The 17,252-nt window shown below is 38.6% G+C and overlaps 2 protein-coding genes across 12 annotated transcripts in view; both read right to left on the bottom strand.

Annotated features, from left to right (window-relative positions):
- Window positions 1-8,767, bottom strand: part of LOC122415176 (trehalase-like) — a 42,064-nt gene extending 33,297 nt beyond the window's left edge. Inside the window, exons 1-2 of one of the 7 annotated variants that reach the window (XM_043427123.1) lie at window positions 8,131-8,767; window positions 7,315-7,459 (exon numbers count right to left, since the gene is read on the bottom strand). In XM_043427123.1, coding sequence (XP_043283058.1) covers window positions 7,315-7,457 — 143 coding nt within the window. In that variant the 5' untranslated portion in view covers window positions 7,458-7,459; window positions 8,131-8,767. Of the gene's footprint in view, window positions 1-3,490; window positions 3,974-4,805; window positions 5,415-7,314; window positions 7,460-8,130 lie in introns of those variants that run through there. The other 6 variants (XM_043427124.1, XM_043427114.1, XM_043427120.1 and 3 more) reach the window with 6 other exon arrangements.
- A 578-nt stretch (window positions 8,768-9,345) lies between these two features.
- LOC122415174 (histone lysine demethylase PHF8-like) lies at window positions 9,346-16,372 on the bottom strand. Of its 5 annotated transcripts, none has more exons than XM_043427106.1 (13): window positions 16,227-16,372; window positions 15,729-15,814; window positions 15,334-15,612; window positions 14,904-15,045; window positions 14,329-14,778; window positions 14,026-14,227; window positions 13,181-13,947; window positions 12,989-13,042; window positions 12,561-12,772; window positions 12,123-12,325; window positions 11,975-12,022; window positions 11,523-11,709; window positions 9,346-11,412 (listed from the first exon to the last, which is right to left on the bottom strand). In XM_043427106.1, the coding sequence occupies exons 1-13, from the start codon at window positions 16,322-16,324 to the stop codon at window positions 11,333-11,335; spliced, it is 2,808 nt and encodes a 935-aa protein (XP_043283041.1). In that variant the 5' UTR covers window positions 16,325-16,372; the 3' UTR covers window positions 9,346-11,332. The 5 variants fall into 5 exon arrangements, with proteins under 5 accessions (XP_043283041.1, XP_043283043.1, XP_043283044.1 ...); XM_043427108.1 differs by having other exon boundaries at window positions 12,561-12,748; XM_043427109.1 differs by having other exon boundaries at window positions 12,561-12,739.
- Window positions 16,373-17,252: the final 880 nt, after the last annotated feature.

The raw sequence follows: 17,252 nt of genomic DNA, 5'->3' as shown, positions 1-17,252 counted from the left end.
AAGGTTATATTAGACTAACGATCTTTTCTAACATTTAGTGATTGTACTGTTTATTTCTGAATTGATGTTTATTTTAGGCACTTTTTAACAAGTTTGTCACAGAAAATCAACGAAATTTTACGGAAATTCACAGGAGCTTGCTAGAGTACGTCTACTCGCATCAAAATCCAAGATGGCCTCCCCAAATTGGAGAATTATTGGAATTATTTTACATCATTTCGTTGGACTCCAACGTTGCAAACTTCAGCGTCATCAACTTCAACTCATTGAAATCTTCTGAATAGTCATCGCTCTTTGAATGGAGGGGATTAACGCGGGAAGTGTTTTGTGTTGATAAATTGTTGGGGAATTGCAAGTTCGTCTTGTCGGTGAATCGTCCGAGTGATCGGATGCTGCGAGTGTGCGGAACGCATGAAACCGAGGGGGAGATTAATCCGTGTAATTGATAAGAATTGGGCAATATTCGCAATTATTATCGTAGCGGGTTTATCGTGCCTGCGTCATCTTAAAACTCCCTGACGTCACGTAGGCCAACGAGGTTCGACCAATCGAAATGACTCGTCGGGATCGAGCCCCCTCGCGGAAAATTATTCTCGTTAATTATTTATCTCACTCCGAATAGAAATTTATGACTCAGATTATCCAAAAATAGCGCACCGCGAGAGCTCCGATTCACTTTAAACTTCCAGTTCCGCCGGAACGACGCGAATCGCGCACCATATTTTTCAAAGAAAACAAAACGATTGTGAACCGCATTCGACTTTTGACACTTTTCGCACTAGCTCACAGGAACGAACAATAGACTTCAATACTCTTGATTGAGCAAATAAAAAAAAAGACCAAATAATGGACAACAGTTTTAAAAAATTGTCAACAATTGAATTTTTTTGAAACGTTGAGGATAAAAAAAAAATTAAAAAGTCAAAATAATAAAAAATTTTTTAAATAGAAATGAAAAGACGTGGGAATCGTTTAAGACGAAAATTAAGGTATTCCTTTCACGAACCCGAATATTCTACAAATAGCTGATTTTAAATTACACTTAAGAAAAAGTGCATGCGAATATATTGGCGAAATTTCAGCTCAGGTTATCGAACACTTAAAGAATTAAAACTTCAGAAATCGTAAAATTTGTACGGGAGCTTACGGAGATTTCATCATCGCGACATTTTTCATGACGACCAACAAGTAGAAAAATTTCGTCTCCGGTGTGACGGAGCTCTTTGCTCGAGATTCTGCAACGCCGAAGAAATTGCAACAGCTGACGAAATGGCATACGTGACGGGAAGCAGGTTCAGAGACACTCGAGCGTGCGATCGAGCCTCCGCTCGAGTAGCCGTTTGGGCGAATCAGCGTTGTTTTTGGTCGACACCTACTGCGGTTGAGCCAATGGTATAGATTCTTGGAGTAACGGACCGGGATGACGTCATCGAATGACGTTTCGTCTCGAGGAGAGTTCTCGCGAGCAATTGAACTTTCTCCTCTGCGATAACGGCGGGAAGGAATTCGCGGCTGGACGTGGACGTTTTGCTCGCGTTACGCGAGTGTTCAACATTTCAACGGGACTTGGATGCGTTTGATCGGTTAACGAAGGAGGGTGCATGCGAGTAGAAAATTCTAAATTTATCACTCGACGTTTGAGGTTTCGTAAATATGAGCAACGCTCGCTCAGCTCGGGAGACGTCCCTGGCTTCGTTTCAATTGTGACATTATCGAAGGACGAGCTTAATTTTGTTCGCCATCCCTTGCTCGCTCTCGAGATAAATTAAGGTAGTCCATGCATCAAATGATTTTCTTAAGAAAGTCTTGAAGTTTAAACAGATTTTAAATGAGCAGTCGACTGACACGCGTATCAAATTTTAAAGGCTTCGTCTTATTGGTTATTGAGATAAACGTGCTCAAATATGGTGAAAAATACACGTAGGGGCTGCGTCAAAAATCGTCTATCTTTTCATACAACGAATGAACGCTTTTTACGAAATTTATGAAAAACGTACACAATAACAATGAAGTATATAACGAAGGTTTGGCAAAAAATACGAGACGATTGTCTTACCAGTAATAAAGATATATTGCCTTAAAGATTGAACGAAATTTTGGCAATGAGCACTCGTGTAACCTCACATTTGCTTATTCCGGCATTTTGTTTCTTCTCGGCTTCGCCCATTCCTGTCACAGCCTCCTGTCTTTTTATTAATAAACTTTTTTCTTCATCCATTTCCCCTTGCACTCTCTAATTCGATTTTTCGCATAAAAAATTACGGTATTTTAGTCAGGGACGAATGAAATTTTGAGTTCGGTCAGTGACTGGATCTCCGATTAGTTAATGGCTTGTCACTTCATTCGCCAAAAGATGAGTTGACAAAATTTACTTACAGTTTCGAATTAATAACTCTGGCATTAATTTAGAGTGAGTAAATATTTAATAAGGAGTAAAAATCGAACGACGCTGAAGTTTCCAACGTTGGAGTCCAACGAAATGAATGAAAATAAAATGATTTATCCATCAGTTTTTTATTTCACGAATCATAATTGTGTAGATTGAAAAAATACAAAGTACAAATTCGACTGAAAATAAATTGAAGAATTACTGGAATTATTGGGCAGTTTTTTAGATCATTTCGTTGGACTCCAACGTTGGAAACTTCAGCATCGTAATAATCGATCGAATTTGGATACTCATGAAATACGATCCTTCGGGCACGATCTACCTTAAACGAAGGATCTTATCGCAGGTTTTTCGGAGAGAAAAAAAATCGGTTCGATCGCTTTCTGAGTTTTTTCTCGAAATCGATGAGAAATTCGACGCGAAATCTTCAGGATCGCCGTTCATTCGCGTCAACGTTGAACGCGTACCGTTCCTTCGCAGCTCTTTGTGATAAGCGAAAGTAAATTAGTAGTCGGAGAACACGAAGGCCCTTGTCGAGGCAACGCACATTAATTTTTACGCTCGCTAAGAAACCTTCGCGGCTCGAAGGTTCCTCAGGAAAGCGCTCCCGGCGTGGAATTCTAACAAGAAAATTCCAGAAGTTATTGTCAGAGTGTAAAAGTCCATCGAGAATCCGAAGTTCTTTGTTTTTCTTCGTTCTGTGCTTTCAACATCGAAGTTTTTCGGCTACTTTTAGTCGCAAAATCCCTCGGACTGTCGCATAAAAACGGTGCGGACTTCGCAGCACTCTAATCTCAGTAATTATTGCTTAACCCGATTCTCAAGTCCGGTTTCATCGTCCATCGGTGACGATCGTTACGTAAGATCCTCTGTCAAAGTTCAAAGTCAACGGGAAACCGATTTTCTGTCAAGTTCATTGAGAAAACAAGAAAAGCGACTGCTCGTCCGCATTCGAGCCCAACGAGGGCTTCGAGCTTCCACGTTTTCATGAAAAACTACAATTTTCACGTTGAAAATGAATCGCACAGTTTCTGCTCAAGCTATCGGAGGCTACGGTCGTCTCGTTGAAAAAAGGAAAACAAAATCGTTGGAAAAACGTACCCTGATGAGTCGGCCCAAGTATTTTCTTCACCAGAATGACAACTCGCTGATTCGTCACTCGAGTCGTTCATCACTCGATTATTTCGCCGATGTTCGCATCCGTTTTCACGAGATTCTCAGGCTTCTCGTTCGAACGATGATTTATTTAGAAAAAATGAGAAAAACGGTGCTGAACGACCCGAATCCCAACCGAAAGGATTTTATCCCCGAGCGGTGGCCGATCGCGCTCCTTCATCGAGGGCCGATTCGCGGGCCAAGAAATTTCGAAGATTCGATAAAATTACGAAACCCGATGAAAGATGGGAGCGCGGAGTTGGGCGAGTGGAAAACGAGAAAAAAAATTGGAGGGAGTCGCGGCTCGCGGAGCTGATGGGGCTCTGGGCGCGTGACTGACTGAACCGCGAAATGTCGGAGGGAGCATTTCGATGGCGCTGCTCCGTATATTTATCGTTCTTTCAAAACGGAGACGCGCAGAGAAAAATCTACTCCCACACACCGAAACAAAAGTCTCGTGCAAATGTACACGTAATGAAAATCAACGTGACGCGAGATTTCTGGCTCCTCGCCCGAGCAACGTCGGCTCTAAGGCCGCGCGAAGAAACGAATCGTCGGGGAGAACGCGACAGAACTTGACGAGTCGTCGAAAATCAACTTGAAGCTAAAAAACTTTCTGCACAGGAGAAAACGATTTTTTCTCGGGGCTTAAAAGGAGCGGCTCGTCGCTCGGCCGTACAGTTCAGTCGGGACGGAAACGGGCTCGGAAAACTATTCGAAATTCTATTTTTTCAAACCGTTTTTTAGTCTCGTTTACGAAGAAACGATTTTTCCTCCCCGAGCACCGGGACGGTGAAAGCCCGTCGCGAGTAAACTGCACACGTGCACTCGCACTCGTCAGCCTCGTACTAATCCGTCACGTTTATCTAATTAACTCCTCATTGAGAGTAAACAACGATTTTTCCATTCAGCCGTCCGCTGGGCCTGCCATGACAACGATGGAGACCGAGCTCTCGATGAAATCCGCGAGTCGATAGAAAAATAATAAAAGTCCGCCGATTTTTGCCCGGGGGATTCCCAAAACTGTCGTCGATTACGTCACGGATTCGATGATTGACGGGAAAAAATCATTGGCGCGGATTCAAATCGACGATTTTTTCAAGCTCGATTAAAGCGAGCGGCTCTTGAAAATTTCTGATCCACGCTCCGCTTACAATTTCACTTGACTTTTACCTGCTTTGACATTTCGATAAATGCGAAGTTTATAAAGTGGGGAAAATTGATTTTCGTGGGAGCGATGCAACAGGAATTTCTGGCCTACCTAGACAGCCGTGACGTCACTTCCGGCCGGATGTTTAATCGCACCGATTAGCGAGGGTCCTTCGCCGTGGCACTCCCGTTAAAAGTTCGTCCGCCAATCGACGACGAGCGCAATGAACGTGCCGTTTTTTGAACCGTGTGCACTCGCGACTGAGTTAATAAATCACTCGCTCATTCATTCAACGTCGTGTGCGTTACCTACTCGCGGAACTTACGACGTGTTTAATCGATTTTTCAGAGAGGAACATGCGTAACTAACCGTCTCGAGTTTCCACTTAACGTCACTGATTTTATTTATGAATTGCTCCCGCAATTCGTTTCATCTCACTGCCCAAGTTTATCTTCGATTTTCGACGGCCTTCTTCGTGAGAAAAGTCGCTTAATTCGTCACTCACGGAGTCTCAAAATTTCCTAATCGTTCGGACATTAAAACACCATTTTTCAGGCCCAAAAAGCGAGAAATTATGATTCGGCGGTTCCAATTTATCGGCCCATTTATTCGACGAACCGAAGGAAAATTCGAGCCTTTCTACGAGCTTTAGAAATTCATATTTTTCCGATAATTTTTATTTCAGATTCTCTGCGATGTCGCGTTTAACGAGAGCACCAACGAGAACACGCGTTCGCACCGCGCAGCGAACCGCAACGGAATATACACGAGCTCGACGACGTCCAATTACACACTGAACCGTCGGTCTTGCTTACCGATCACTTTTTTCATATCGATCCTGATTCTTGGACCGCGAGTGCAAACTCAAAGTCAAATTATCGAGGCGAGCGATATTATCGTTTTATCGGTGAGCGAGTCGTCGTCGGGATTATTTGAAAAAACGACGTTTCACTTTTTCAAAAAGCCTCTGAACTCGTGGAAAAATATCGAGAAAATCTTCTGAGCCCAGAATGAATTTATACAAGTCGCAAAAAACGTGCTCCGTAAAAATAGCGAGAAACTAAAAAAAAAAATTTCGTCAATTTTGAAGAGAATTTTAGGATTTACACTTCGAAAAAAATGAGCAGGAGGTCGTCGCAGGAATTGAGGATCGTGCGTTTAGAGTGAAGGATAAAACTTTGTAGTGGGGCACACTAAAAATTTAGAAAGAAGCTTAAAAAAAGGCTCGTTAAGAAATTCGAATGGCTTTTGCGGATAATTTTTGTGAATATTCTGCCCCCATTCTGTTTGCGACAGAGAGATTGTACGTGGATCGAATCATATTGGACTTTTCGTAAAATTATTTTTGAATATCGCTCAAACAACGAAAAAAGTCGAATGATTGAGAAAACGAGGAGAAGTTGGTCGACCGAGCTGTCACTCTGTGGGCGGCACGCGTGAGCTGACGAGGTTGAAAATTTTTCAATAAACATTTTCACCGAAGTGTCTGAACGAACTGAATAAATATTCGATCCTCAAAATTTATATCTCGGTTAAAAAAATTCCGGAAAAACGAGGATATGAAAAAAAGTTTCCTGCAATTTTGAAAAAAACGAGTCCAAATATTTATTTTGGAGAATAAATGAAAATTTATTTTAAACTAAACGCCGCGCAATAAACAAAGCGTTGAATGACGTTCGACAGTAATGAATCCCCCGTCCGACAGCCTGCATAGAACGTACGACGAGTTACGCACGAATTAACGTCATAAAAATTGCTGATGCGACTCCATGGAGAAAAAAAAGCGCGTAGATTTTTTATCGCTGCCCTAAATAATCATCGGTTGAACACTTCTCGAATGGCTGATGAGCGATGACAGGGAAAATTGAGATCAATTATTGTGACAGATGTTGAGCTGTCATGAGAGCCTGTCATTAAAAATCGCAATTTGTTTGACTTCAGAACTCAAGCGTTGCTATGCGCGAGCGATTCGACAATCGGCCGGTCCAATCGACCTCTGTTTGTCCTTCCCCAGCCCTCAGCGTCGAGCCTCAAAAAAATTTCCAAATGATACGATGCGCGAAAAAAAACGAGTCCAAACTTTCCACAATGAATTAATCAAACGGATCAATTGGACTGCCGATCGGGTCATCGGCGAGGGAGAATTGCGACACCAACCTTTCCCTCCACCCGTCAAAGTACACTCTGCATTTCATACGACAACAGTTCCTCGGTCACAAACACTTGAGTTTCTATGTACATGCGCTTGAGCTTGTGTATGGGTAGGAAAAGATCGTCTGATCGGAGCCGAGACGAACGGGGAGAGTTCATTGACAGAGGTTTTTCCATAAGACTCTTGTCGCCGATTAATAATGGATCGAAACTCATGCAGCTTCGTATTTTGTTTGAGGATTGAACGTAAACGAAAAATTACGAAATTTTCGGAGTTAAAAACCGGGAGAGAATTTTATTGAAGCGTTTTTTTGTCGAGGAATTGAAATTACTTTGAAAATCTTGTTAATTAATCGGTTCGTGTTTTTGTGAGCGATTTTTATGGGGCCGTTATTATTTTTATGGGAGTTATTATTTTTTCGGAAATATTATCAAAAACAATGGGAAAAGTGATTAAAACTCGACTCACCGATTCGCATCGTTTCGGTAACGGTCGAGTTTATCCCTGATATTTCCGTGAATCGAACGATTTTGACGAATGTCATTTCGTTCGTTGGCACGCTGCGCTCTGTAGAAAAGGCAACGGCCGGCACCTCGACGCACTATTAGCATCCCTGTCAAAAGTAAACGGTTTCAAATTTTTCTGTCAACATCATTTTTCCCCTTCTAAGAATGCAGTCACGGTACCCAAAAACTTTCAACGTTCCTATAGCTTCGATTTTTTCACATGACGACAAAAGAATCACTTTTTTGGCTCAAATTAATTAACCTTTGCACGCGAAGGCGAGATAAAAAAAAAATCATTCTCGACATTCTATATCGGGGAGAGATCTTTGTATCAGAATTCACATCGCTATATAGCACGAGACTTTTAGCAACGATCAACCTCTCGTGCGTCAGCGTTTTTCCAAGAATATTTCAACCTCCTCAGTAACGTATTCCATTAGTCAGAAGGTGACGAAAATTGGTCAGCAATCAACGGACGACTTCGACAGAGACACACGAAAGTTAGATGGGAAACTTAACCCCAAAATTTAGTGAACATAACCGCACAATGTACGTTTTTTGTTTTCTTCTATACAAAAAGAGTCGTGATTTTTAATGCTTGAAACGAGATTCTTTCGTCAGCAGTGTGCTGTGACACGATGCGTCGGGTTTGATGCCAGTTTTTTTCGGAAAATAATTTTTGGACGACTTCTACACTGTCGAGTATCGTATAGTATAAGCTTGCACAGCGATATATCAAAAAATGTCAAATATTCGAGAACTGAAAGAATCTACATACCTCAAAGAGAAATGTAAAAATGTTAACAGCTACGACGTTAAACACTTGCACTTTCTGGAAAAATGTCGAATTCAGGTACTCCTGCAGCGAAGTGTGCACGTTTACTTGGAGTGACAGAAATTACGAGCAGCCCGAAACACGTGCATAAGCGTCTATATCTATCGATCCGTTGGCGACCGAACGAGTGACACAATAAATAAAAAAGGTTGTCCTTACACACACGAATTTAAGAAACTCTTTACTCCTTTGTCCAATCCGCACGATTTCCACGTTTTCCTCGCACTCCGGGATTTCAAAAGTTACGTAGAAAATGACTTAAACAAGGAAAAGATACGATTTTATCGCAAGCATTGCGCAACTCGTGTTTATACGATATTTGCTGGGTCGTTTTTATCACACATTCGATTATTATTGCATTGTGCAATGTTGATCTTCATTCAACTGTGCTTTGAGCCTAAACAAATTTGACAGCATGAATCTCTAATCGGCAACGGTTTTTCACACTCGTTCACTTTTCGAAGGTTTAGAGAGAGAGAGAGCATTTTCAAGCTGATTCAATCCTCGACTTTCTTTTCACCACCTTTTCACGAACTTTAAACACCTCGTGGACCCGATCGCGCGACGAATACTGTTTCGTCACTCAACCGCTTACACAAAACTCGCGAACGCGTCTGAAATTGTAGTTTCTTGCTGACGAACCGGAATTGACCGGAATACATTCAAATCGCACCACGCTATGGTCAATCGAGAAACTATAACTGCCGGGAAATATGAAAATGGCGGGAATCACGTGGATAATTAACCGTTCAAATTTGATTATGTAATTTTCGTACTTGAAGAATAATTGAACATCAATTCGAACGTAGAGAATTTTATGAAATGAAGAAGTTACAAAAATTATAGATGGCGTTCTGAACTTTGTTTCTAATTCCGCAACTGTCTGATCCGTTACCTCAGGTCTTTTTGGCGCTCCACTCTATTCTTATGTTTTTGAGTTTTTCCCAAAGTGCTTTGAGGGTTTTTGAAGAATGAAGCTTTTTTCATAAAAAAACCAGAAAAAATGATTTTTTCTTGAAAGTTGTAATGATATGATGTCGAAATTCCACATTTCGACAACTGTTTCAAGTTCAAAGAATAACGTGGTCAAAAAACACGTTGAAAAAATTCTGAAAAACTATACGAAACACCGTATAAAGAGCATGTGTACAAAAAACGTTTATGTCAGTAATTTTCTTTTATTTACTCTTTGTGATAATGGATTTATTTGCATAGCGACAATGAATAATTTATTTTGAAAAAGTTGAGACTCTAGCGCGACAACGCGATGCTTTTTTTCGTAAAATTATAAACAAAGTGTATTTGTATCATTATTTAAGTAGTTATAATTGTTTTCGTATGTACAATATCGTATTTATTTTTTCCTAAATAAAAACTATTTGCTAAGTCGCCCCTTTATTTCTCTTGCATCTTATTATTCATTTTATGATCTATAAATGCGCGAGTCGAAAATTCTCGGTCCTCTCGTCGGTGGAATCGTCGTCGTTTTTAGTTTTCGTCTCGTTAATATACATAAAATAATATACATTCAGTACGATGCAATGTACAATTATTGATAAATTTAATTATTAAGCTACAAGGGCAATGAGTCATTAAATTTTCTTACACGAATGCTTAATTCCATTGTTTTCAAAACATTAAAAATAGAAGCTTACAAAGTTTAATCAATTCCGACTTCCACGAGCAATAATTTAAAGCAATAATCGACTTTCGAATAAAATTCGATGATTTACATTTTGCAAAGTGCTTTATACAAGCGAACATTCGAAGGACAAAATTATGGACGTTTTTAGTATTAAATTTGTAAAAAAAATGTTCGTTGATTGTCGAATCTCCAAAATTTCCTGATATTTTTTCCCGTTTTTTTCTAATCACTTATTTTCCATTTCATTGTTAATTATGATTACATGCAGCGCAATTATGACCAATAGACGAAACAATCGGCATGTGAAAAACAATAACAAAACGCATAATTCGTTGTACTACTTGAAATTCAACATATACAGATATAAAGATGGTCTGTAAAAAAATATTTCTGTACGAATATTTATACATATAGCTAGTTTTCAATATAAAATAACGCATAAATGAAATCCTCGCGAAAATCATCAAGATTATAGAAAAGAATTCTCTATTACCCAAGCTTAGTTTGAACGCGAACTGCGTGAAGCTTTACATGCTTAATTTATTAATTGTTTTGTATCGATTCGTGAAGCAGTTTCACGAATGATTTGCGACGGAAAATTATTTCATTTGCACAACGATTAATCATTATAACAAGCGATTATTCAATCGATGAAAGCTTGGACTTAAAAGCCTTTCAAGTTTCCTCGTTATGGAGATTTTTTGGCCAACTGATTATGCAATTTCAATGATCAAGTCATCTGCGAGTAGATAAAACCTGTGGCTAATTGCTTGAACAATAATTAACCTAATGAACTAAATTTCAGTCATTTTTTCTATTTAGGCATATTGTGATTTCGAGATATGAAATATTCATGTCATTATGGGAGCGAGCTAAATCTGGTTTTGAAACAACACAACTTTCATTAAATCGGAGTGAAAATTAAAATGTTTGTCGGCGTTCCAGCTTCGTTATCGACAATAAAAAAACATCAATATAGAATGATTAGCTTGAGTTTTACAATAATAATACTGATTCAATCGACACACCGGTTACTTTGTCTTTCGATGATGACAAAATTAGTTCCCTCGTTTATTAGAAGGAAAAAAATACTCCAAGCGGATATTTATAAAGATAAAAAATGAAGTGAAAAAGAAAGCATGAATGAGAACGATGAACTACACAACCTCCTCTGTCTATCTGATCATTCGAAAAATTCTCATGGCCCACGAAGTACTTCGCAGTTTATGGTTTTTTTTCGATTATTGCGAGATTCTACAAGATTTCAGAACCAGTTTAATGATTTTTGAGATAATCTTCATTGCATTGTCACTTTAAATCGAAGATCACCGAGTCGTCGCATTTTCGCAGTGTCTCTTCTGTTTTTCTCATGAAAACGGTTTTATCGTTTTTAATACTTAAAAAAAAAGAAAATACTATTTACATAGCAATGTACACCCTTTACAGATTATTTCTGTACGCGAATGAGTCAATATATTCTTATTTCTTTCTCCTACTTTTTCAATGCATCATCTTGTGGAGTTTTAAAATTTTTCCTAATCGTTGCTTCGCCGTTTTCATACCCTTTCGTGGTTTGCGTTCTGGAAAAATTGATACGTTCGCATATTTTTAAAAATCGACCGATAAAATATATTATAAAAAATGTAAAATAATAAAATGTTGAAGAAATTTGATGAAATACCGATCTTACCGACAGGGATTGGCGCTGCTAATTTAGCTTTGACGTCTTTGAGTCGATTGGGACTGGTCAAAATAGAACCGTAACCAATCAGAGGTTTTGCGAGTTCCTCGACTGGAAGTGGCGGCGGAGGCGGCGGAGGTTCAACAATTACTGGTATTTCCTTTTTCTGCTTTTTGTACGTTCGTTTTGCTGCCGTCTGTCGAAAATATTTAATGAACGTACAATTGCTGAGCATGAAATGCGAAATTTGCAAAATACCGAGACGAAGAGATTGAGAATTAGAAAGATTTTAATGGTACAGAAGTTTGCATGAACCAAAGCGTATTATATTAAAATAAAAACAAGTGTTGGGCTGCAAAAATACAAACTTCAACTCCACAAATTTCAACCTAGAATTCGTAGGAAGCTTCAAACGTATCAAAATAATGTTGATTTTCTTCGGTTATGTTAAAAATGCCTACCGCTCGTTTTTTGCTCTCTTTTTTCACGTTCTGCTCCGAAAAATCGTCCTGATTGCGATTAGGTGCGAAAGAAACAAGTAAGTTAATAACGGATGGTATGAAAAAATGATGATTTTTGTGTTTCTCATGTTTTTAGTCAAACGCTTACCGCCTGTTTAGCTCTTTTCGCAGCTGCAGCTTCGAGTCCTTTCTCCACTGATGTTTTCTTCACTCCTTCTCGAGCTGGCCTGTTCGTTTTTGGAAGAAGGGGACCGACTCGAGCTTTCGGATTCCAGGCTTCGTCCACTCGTCTCTTTCCTCGAGGCTTGAAAATGTATTCCTCGTCGTCTGAAGCGTCTAACGTTGGGTAAACTGCGGAATTATAATATTTTCCATTTATTAAGAAAATTTCAATTCGGACTAATAACGGATTCAACGAAAAATGAATTCCGCAAGTTTCTGTAACAAAAACGTAAATTTTGTTGTGCAGGCGAATAAAAATTCGAATAATACTAATAATTAATCACTTGCGTCGAAACCTGTGAATTGAAAATTAAATTTGAAAGTTGAAAATTTGAGGCGATCAATTAAAAAATTAGAAACTCACTAAAATCTTCATCCTGATGGACTTTGTCTATATTTTCTATCGACTGATCATCCTCATCTTCCTCGTGTCCAGATTTACTCGATTTGGTTGATTTTTCCGGACTCTCGGAGGTCGTGGAATAACATTGTGCACTGAAGGACAGCATCCCCGCAATGGCTTCCCTCGTCGATGGTGATGCCCTGCCAGAACTGGCCGTTTTCAATTTATAAATACTAAGACATCGAGAAAACAATATTTTTAACTACCCAACCGTTCCTGATAAAAAAACATGATCCGAAAAATACATAAATTACTACGGATAAGAATGTAATTCTACCGTTTCTTTAGCACTGTTCAAATACAAAAAAAGGTAGAATTATTTTGTTTCTTATTAGACAATTATTTACTTTCCTTGCACGATTCCAATCTTTACTCATCTATTCACTCACCCGATCGGCGGTGCTGGTACCGTTTGTCCTGGCGTGGGATTCGTTGCTGATGCTCTGAAATGATAATCGATTATGAAGATTTTGTGAAATCGATATTGTTCAAGGTGTTTCAAGAAAAAATTCAATTTCTTTTCCACGAAACTCGATGATTGTAACTTATTTTGGTCGCACAATAATGAATAAATAACTTACGGGACTTCCAAGCGTTGGGTACCTGCAGGTAACGCATAAGCCGAAGCTTTCAAAAGTTCTTCGATGCCATTTTTCGGAGCTTCGCTCAGAACATCGACTCCAGCTTGGATAATTTTTTTGACTTTTTTATTACCAGGAGTTTTTGTAGATTTTTTTCTTTTAGGATTTTCGTCAATGGTAAAACCATCATAATCACTTTCATTGCTACCATCGTGAAAATCATAAACGGAAGTTTGTTTCCACGTCAATTCCTTGGTGGTAGGGACTCTCTGATCGATAGCAAAATTACTATGAATGTTAACGTCGTCGTTGGTACTTCTAACGACTTCTTTGTCTCCAAGTTTAAATCTTATGACTGTCGGACTTTGTTTTCCCTGTTTGAGGGACCTCTTCTTTTTCATAATACCAGTCGATTTTTTCTGTACTCTTGTAGAATTGTTTTTTGGTACCGGCGGAGGTTTCGGTAAAGTTATTTTGAGTGGTGGCCTTATTTGTGGCTTTTCCTGATTTGTAGGCTCCGCTTTTTTCGATGCAGTGCTTTTGAGATTCGTCGAAAATGTGTTTGCCGCCATACGATCAACGACGTCGTAATTAACAAAATCCTTATTTATCGGTCGCTTCTTTTTTCTTTTACTTTCACGCTCCGGTTTCGGTGGGTTCAAAGAAATCAAATAACGTTCCGCGTGTCTTATCTCTTTGCTCATATCTTTCAACAATTTTTGACTGTTCACCGTTTCTGGAATTTGACTCCGACTTATCATGTTGTACTGTAACAATTCAAACACCAATTAAAACTTCTTCGTACAAATCGAATCTAATTTGCACTTTACCAATGTTTCACTCACATCCTTATCCGTGTTCCATTGCTTCAAAATGGCAAGCAACGCTTTGATGCCTTGCAAGAAATAAGCCGGGCACTTTTTTTCCTCCTCATTCAATTCACGAAGCTCCTTCAATAGTTTCTTCGCTGCAAACCAATTTACTGTCTCGAAACCGGGGTATTGAAATTTTTTGGGGGTTTTGATTTTTTTTTCCAGTTCGTAGATTCTAGAAAAATGTTCATGTCCATTGATATCACATTATTACCGTATTTTAGAATCTCTTTTTTACATATTTCATTAAAAGAACAAGCGTCAAAGAGAACCTACTGAATTTGCATAGGAATGTTGAGACCGTGAAGAAAATTCCCTCCAAAAACGAGGGAGTCAATGGGTGTGAGTACAGCATGGATCCATCCAGTTGGGATCATCATGGTTTGTCCCTGTTTAATGGTACATTTGTAACAAGCATCGACTTGATCCCCGAAGAAAGTTTCGCTCTGTGCAGCGCTGCACATCCATTGTTGATAAAGTTGCAAATTGGCTGGCGTCGGTTTGATGAGATAGAAAATTTTTTCACCATGTAAAACGTGGTACCACACCGAGGTGCCTCCGAAATCAATGTGAAAGTCTGTAAAGCTATCTTTCACACCCATGAGACAGTACTTTTGAACTTCGGGCAGTTTCAATTCGCTGTCTTCGGGCCAATCTCGCGGCCACACGGAATTTACCCAATCGAGCTTTCTCGCTATGTAAGGTGCCTCGATCATCGGCGAAAGACTGCAATTTTTTCAGTATCAACACAATTTTCTATTATTCATTAATAATTTTTTCGCTTTTCTTTGGCTTTTTGTTTTGCTTGTTTTTCAAGCCGTGCAAACCAAAAGTTTCAATATTTTAAATACCCTGTATTCGTAAATTCAAGACTTATCACGTTGAAGACTCGCGTTCTGCAAGGATCGTTGTAATACTCGACGAAATCTCGCAATTTCATCCGTAAGTCACTCTGTCTTGTCACATCTATTACATCCATTTCACGGTCGCCACCTTTGGAATTTAAAAAAAAAGTTTTCAATAATTAAGGGTCTACAAAATACTCTAAAGGTGCCTGTCCACGTGAGAGTAAAGTTGCTCTCGAGAGTAGTACTCGCCAGTGGACACGCTGCCGAGAGTAACTGCAGGCGTGTTACTCTCAGTCGTGAGAGTACTCTCGAGAGCAACTTTTAGAATTTACTCTCACGTGGACAGGCACCTTAAGGCTGAAATATGATGGAGTCTTTGTCAAATGTTCTTTATCGTTAATCCTTGTATATACAAGTTAATTAATTTCGTCACCTATGTAACTTTCCACGTCATAAACACTGAAATTGGGTGGTGGGACAACCATATCCAAACCATCCTTTCCATCGATAATAATGGGTGTCTCAAAACCATTATTTTGCAGATATTCCAATGTCAATTGTTGCCCCCTGACGTGCTTTACAACGTCATCAGCTTTTGGGAAGTTCCTTGATTTTAATTCTCTCACAAAGACAGCAGTTCCAGTCTGAACTGGTTTCCCATCCGCATCGGGTTCTGCATACTCATGACGATGCCAGTTTCTCTGGACTTTCACTACAAATTGATTAAATCAAATATTTAATGAGATGCAAAATTTGGAACACAAAAAATAACTTATTAATTCGAATCCCAATTATTCGTTGCAAAACAATTAAATTGTCAAAACTCACTTATGGATGGCCCACATGTAGTTTCACACTCTGGACAATGATATTTGTCCAAATCTGTTGACATATATTCTTTGACAGCGACACACCTTAAATCCAAAACACAGCAATATTTTGAACCTTGATTTTGAAAGATTTTTTCAAAAGATGGAGGAATTCAAATAAATATTGAGGAAATCAAAATTACATTATGTGAGGAACATGTATGAAATGAAAAAGAAACTGCGGGGGCAAAAGTGCATCGTGTATACGTAGTTGTGATAGGTTATGTCATTGACAACAATAACATTGTGAGCTCGAAACGGGGAACTACCCTTGGAATTGTCACAAAAATTTCGCAGGGATTAAACATGTAAAGTGCGATGTTCAATGAAATAGCGTAAATCATTGAGAATAGAAGATTAAAAACAACACAAATTTGGAGTATGTTGTCCAAAGTTTGGCATTATGTTGATCAATAAACATAAGTTTAATTCGTTTCATTTTCAATTGCAAACTTACCCGCCGTGATACCATTTTTTGCACACATCACATTGTATCATAAACTGTTCAGTATCGTAAGTAATACCGCAAAAACAATAATTAACTTGCAAATCCATATTATTTTTTTGGTTACTTTTTCGAGCGCAAAGCTTGGGACTTCGATTTTTTTGGCTCGCGCGTTGTGTTAATGTTTGCGTCGTCGGAAATTAGTTTCGATATTTCGATTAATCAATGCTTCGATATATCGCAATTTCTAAAATGACACTCGAGACTGTTTTATCAACGATTGGAAACAGATATTCTATTTATTTTATTATTTTTGAATCGGATGTTCGTTTATATTTGAAAAATTTGAAAAAATCATTCAATGTGATGTCAGTTGATTTATTCCGAATTATTAGTAATTATATCTTCCGAAACCTAATTACAGCGTAAATGGTTGATCATTGTTACGAAATTGAATGTCTGCTCATCAGTGGGTATGGCGCATATATTACCCACCGTGCATATTATTCCCCATTGAAGTTTTGCATTGGCATCACTGGGCTTGAACACGAAGATTCATAGAGAGGAATGATACTGATAGAAAATATTTTTCTGTTTTACCATTCGTTATAAGTATTAATGAATTTAGTACAGGTAGAGCGTCGAGTTGTATTTTTTCGAGTCAGCAGTGCTGATCACTCGCTAATTCAAATATTGAAGTGCTGCATGAGCACTTCAATATGAATTAGTACGATTAAAGAAAATCGCGTTGGATTTTTATTACGGGAATAATAAATATTCACATATATGTACATCAGTCATGCACTTACAGTTTGTATATACACATGTGACTTGATGAATCGAATATATTTATTTAACATTCACTTTTGTTTACCAAGGAACATTTTTGAACATATGTACATCCATATATATAATATAACATTATATGTGTATATCTGTCGGAATTTTTGTCTAGCGAAGCACGAATTTTGCGTTTAACTATGATAACGCGTCTCTTTATTGTTCAACGAATAATGTGTACGCCGAGATTCAAAACGA

This window comes from Venturia canescens, chromosome 8, assembly GCF_019457755.1.
Source record: "Venturia canescens isolate UGA chromosome 8, ASM1945775v1, whole genome shotgun sequence".
NCBI classification, from domain to species: domain Eukaryota; kingdom Metazoa; phylum Arthropoda; class Insecta; order Hymenoptera; family Ichneumonidae; genus Venturia; species Venturia canescens.
The sequence above is the reverse complement of the archived record's forward strand: the minus strand, read 5'-3'. Positions and strand labels throughout refer to the sequence as shown.

Coding starts and splice junctions, on each gene's coding strand:
- LOC122415174 (XM_043427106.1), bottom strand. CDS start 16,324: ATGGATTTGCAAGTTAATTATTGTTTTTGCGGTATTACTTACGATACT. Junction 15,046..15,333: donor TGACGTGGAAAGTTACATAG/GTGACGAAATTA, acceptor TAAATTCCAAAG/GTGGCGACCGTGAAATGGAT. Junction 14,228..14,328: donor AACATTCCTATGCAAATTCA/GTAGGTTCTCTT, acceptor ACATTTTTCTAG/AATCTACGAACTGGAAAAAA.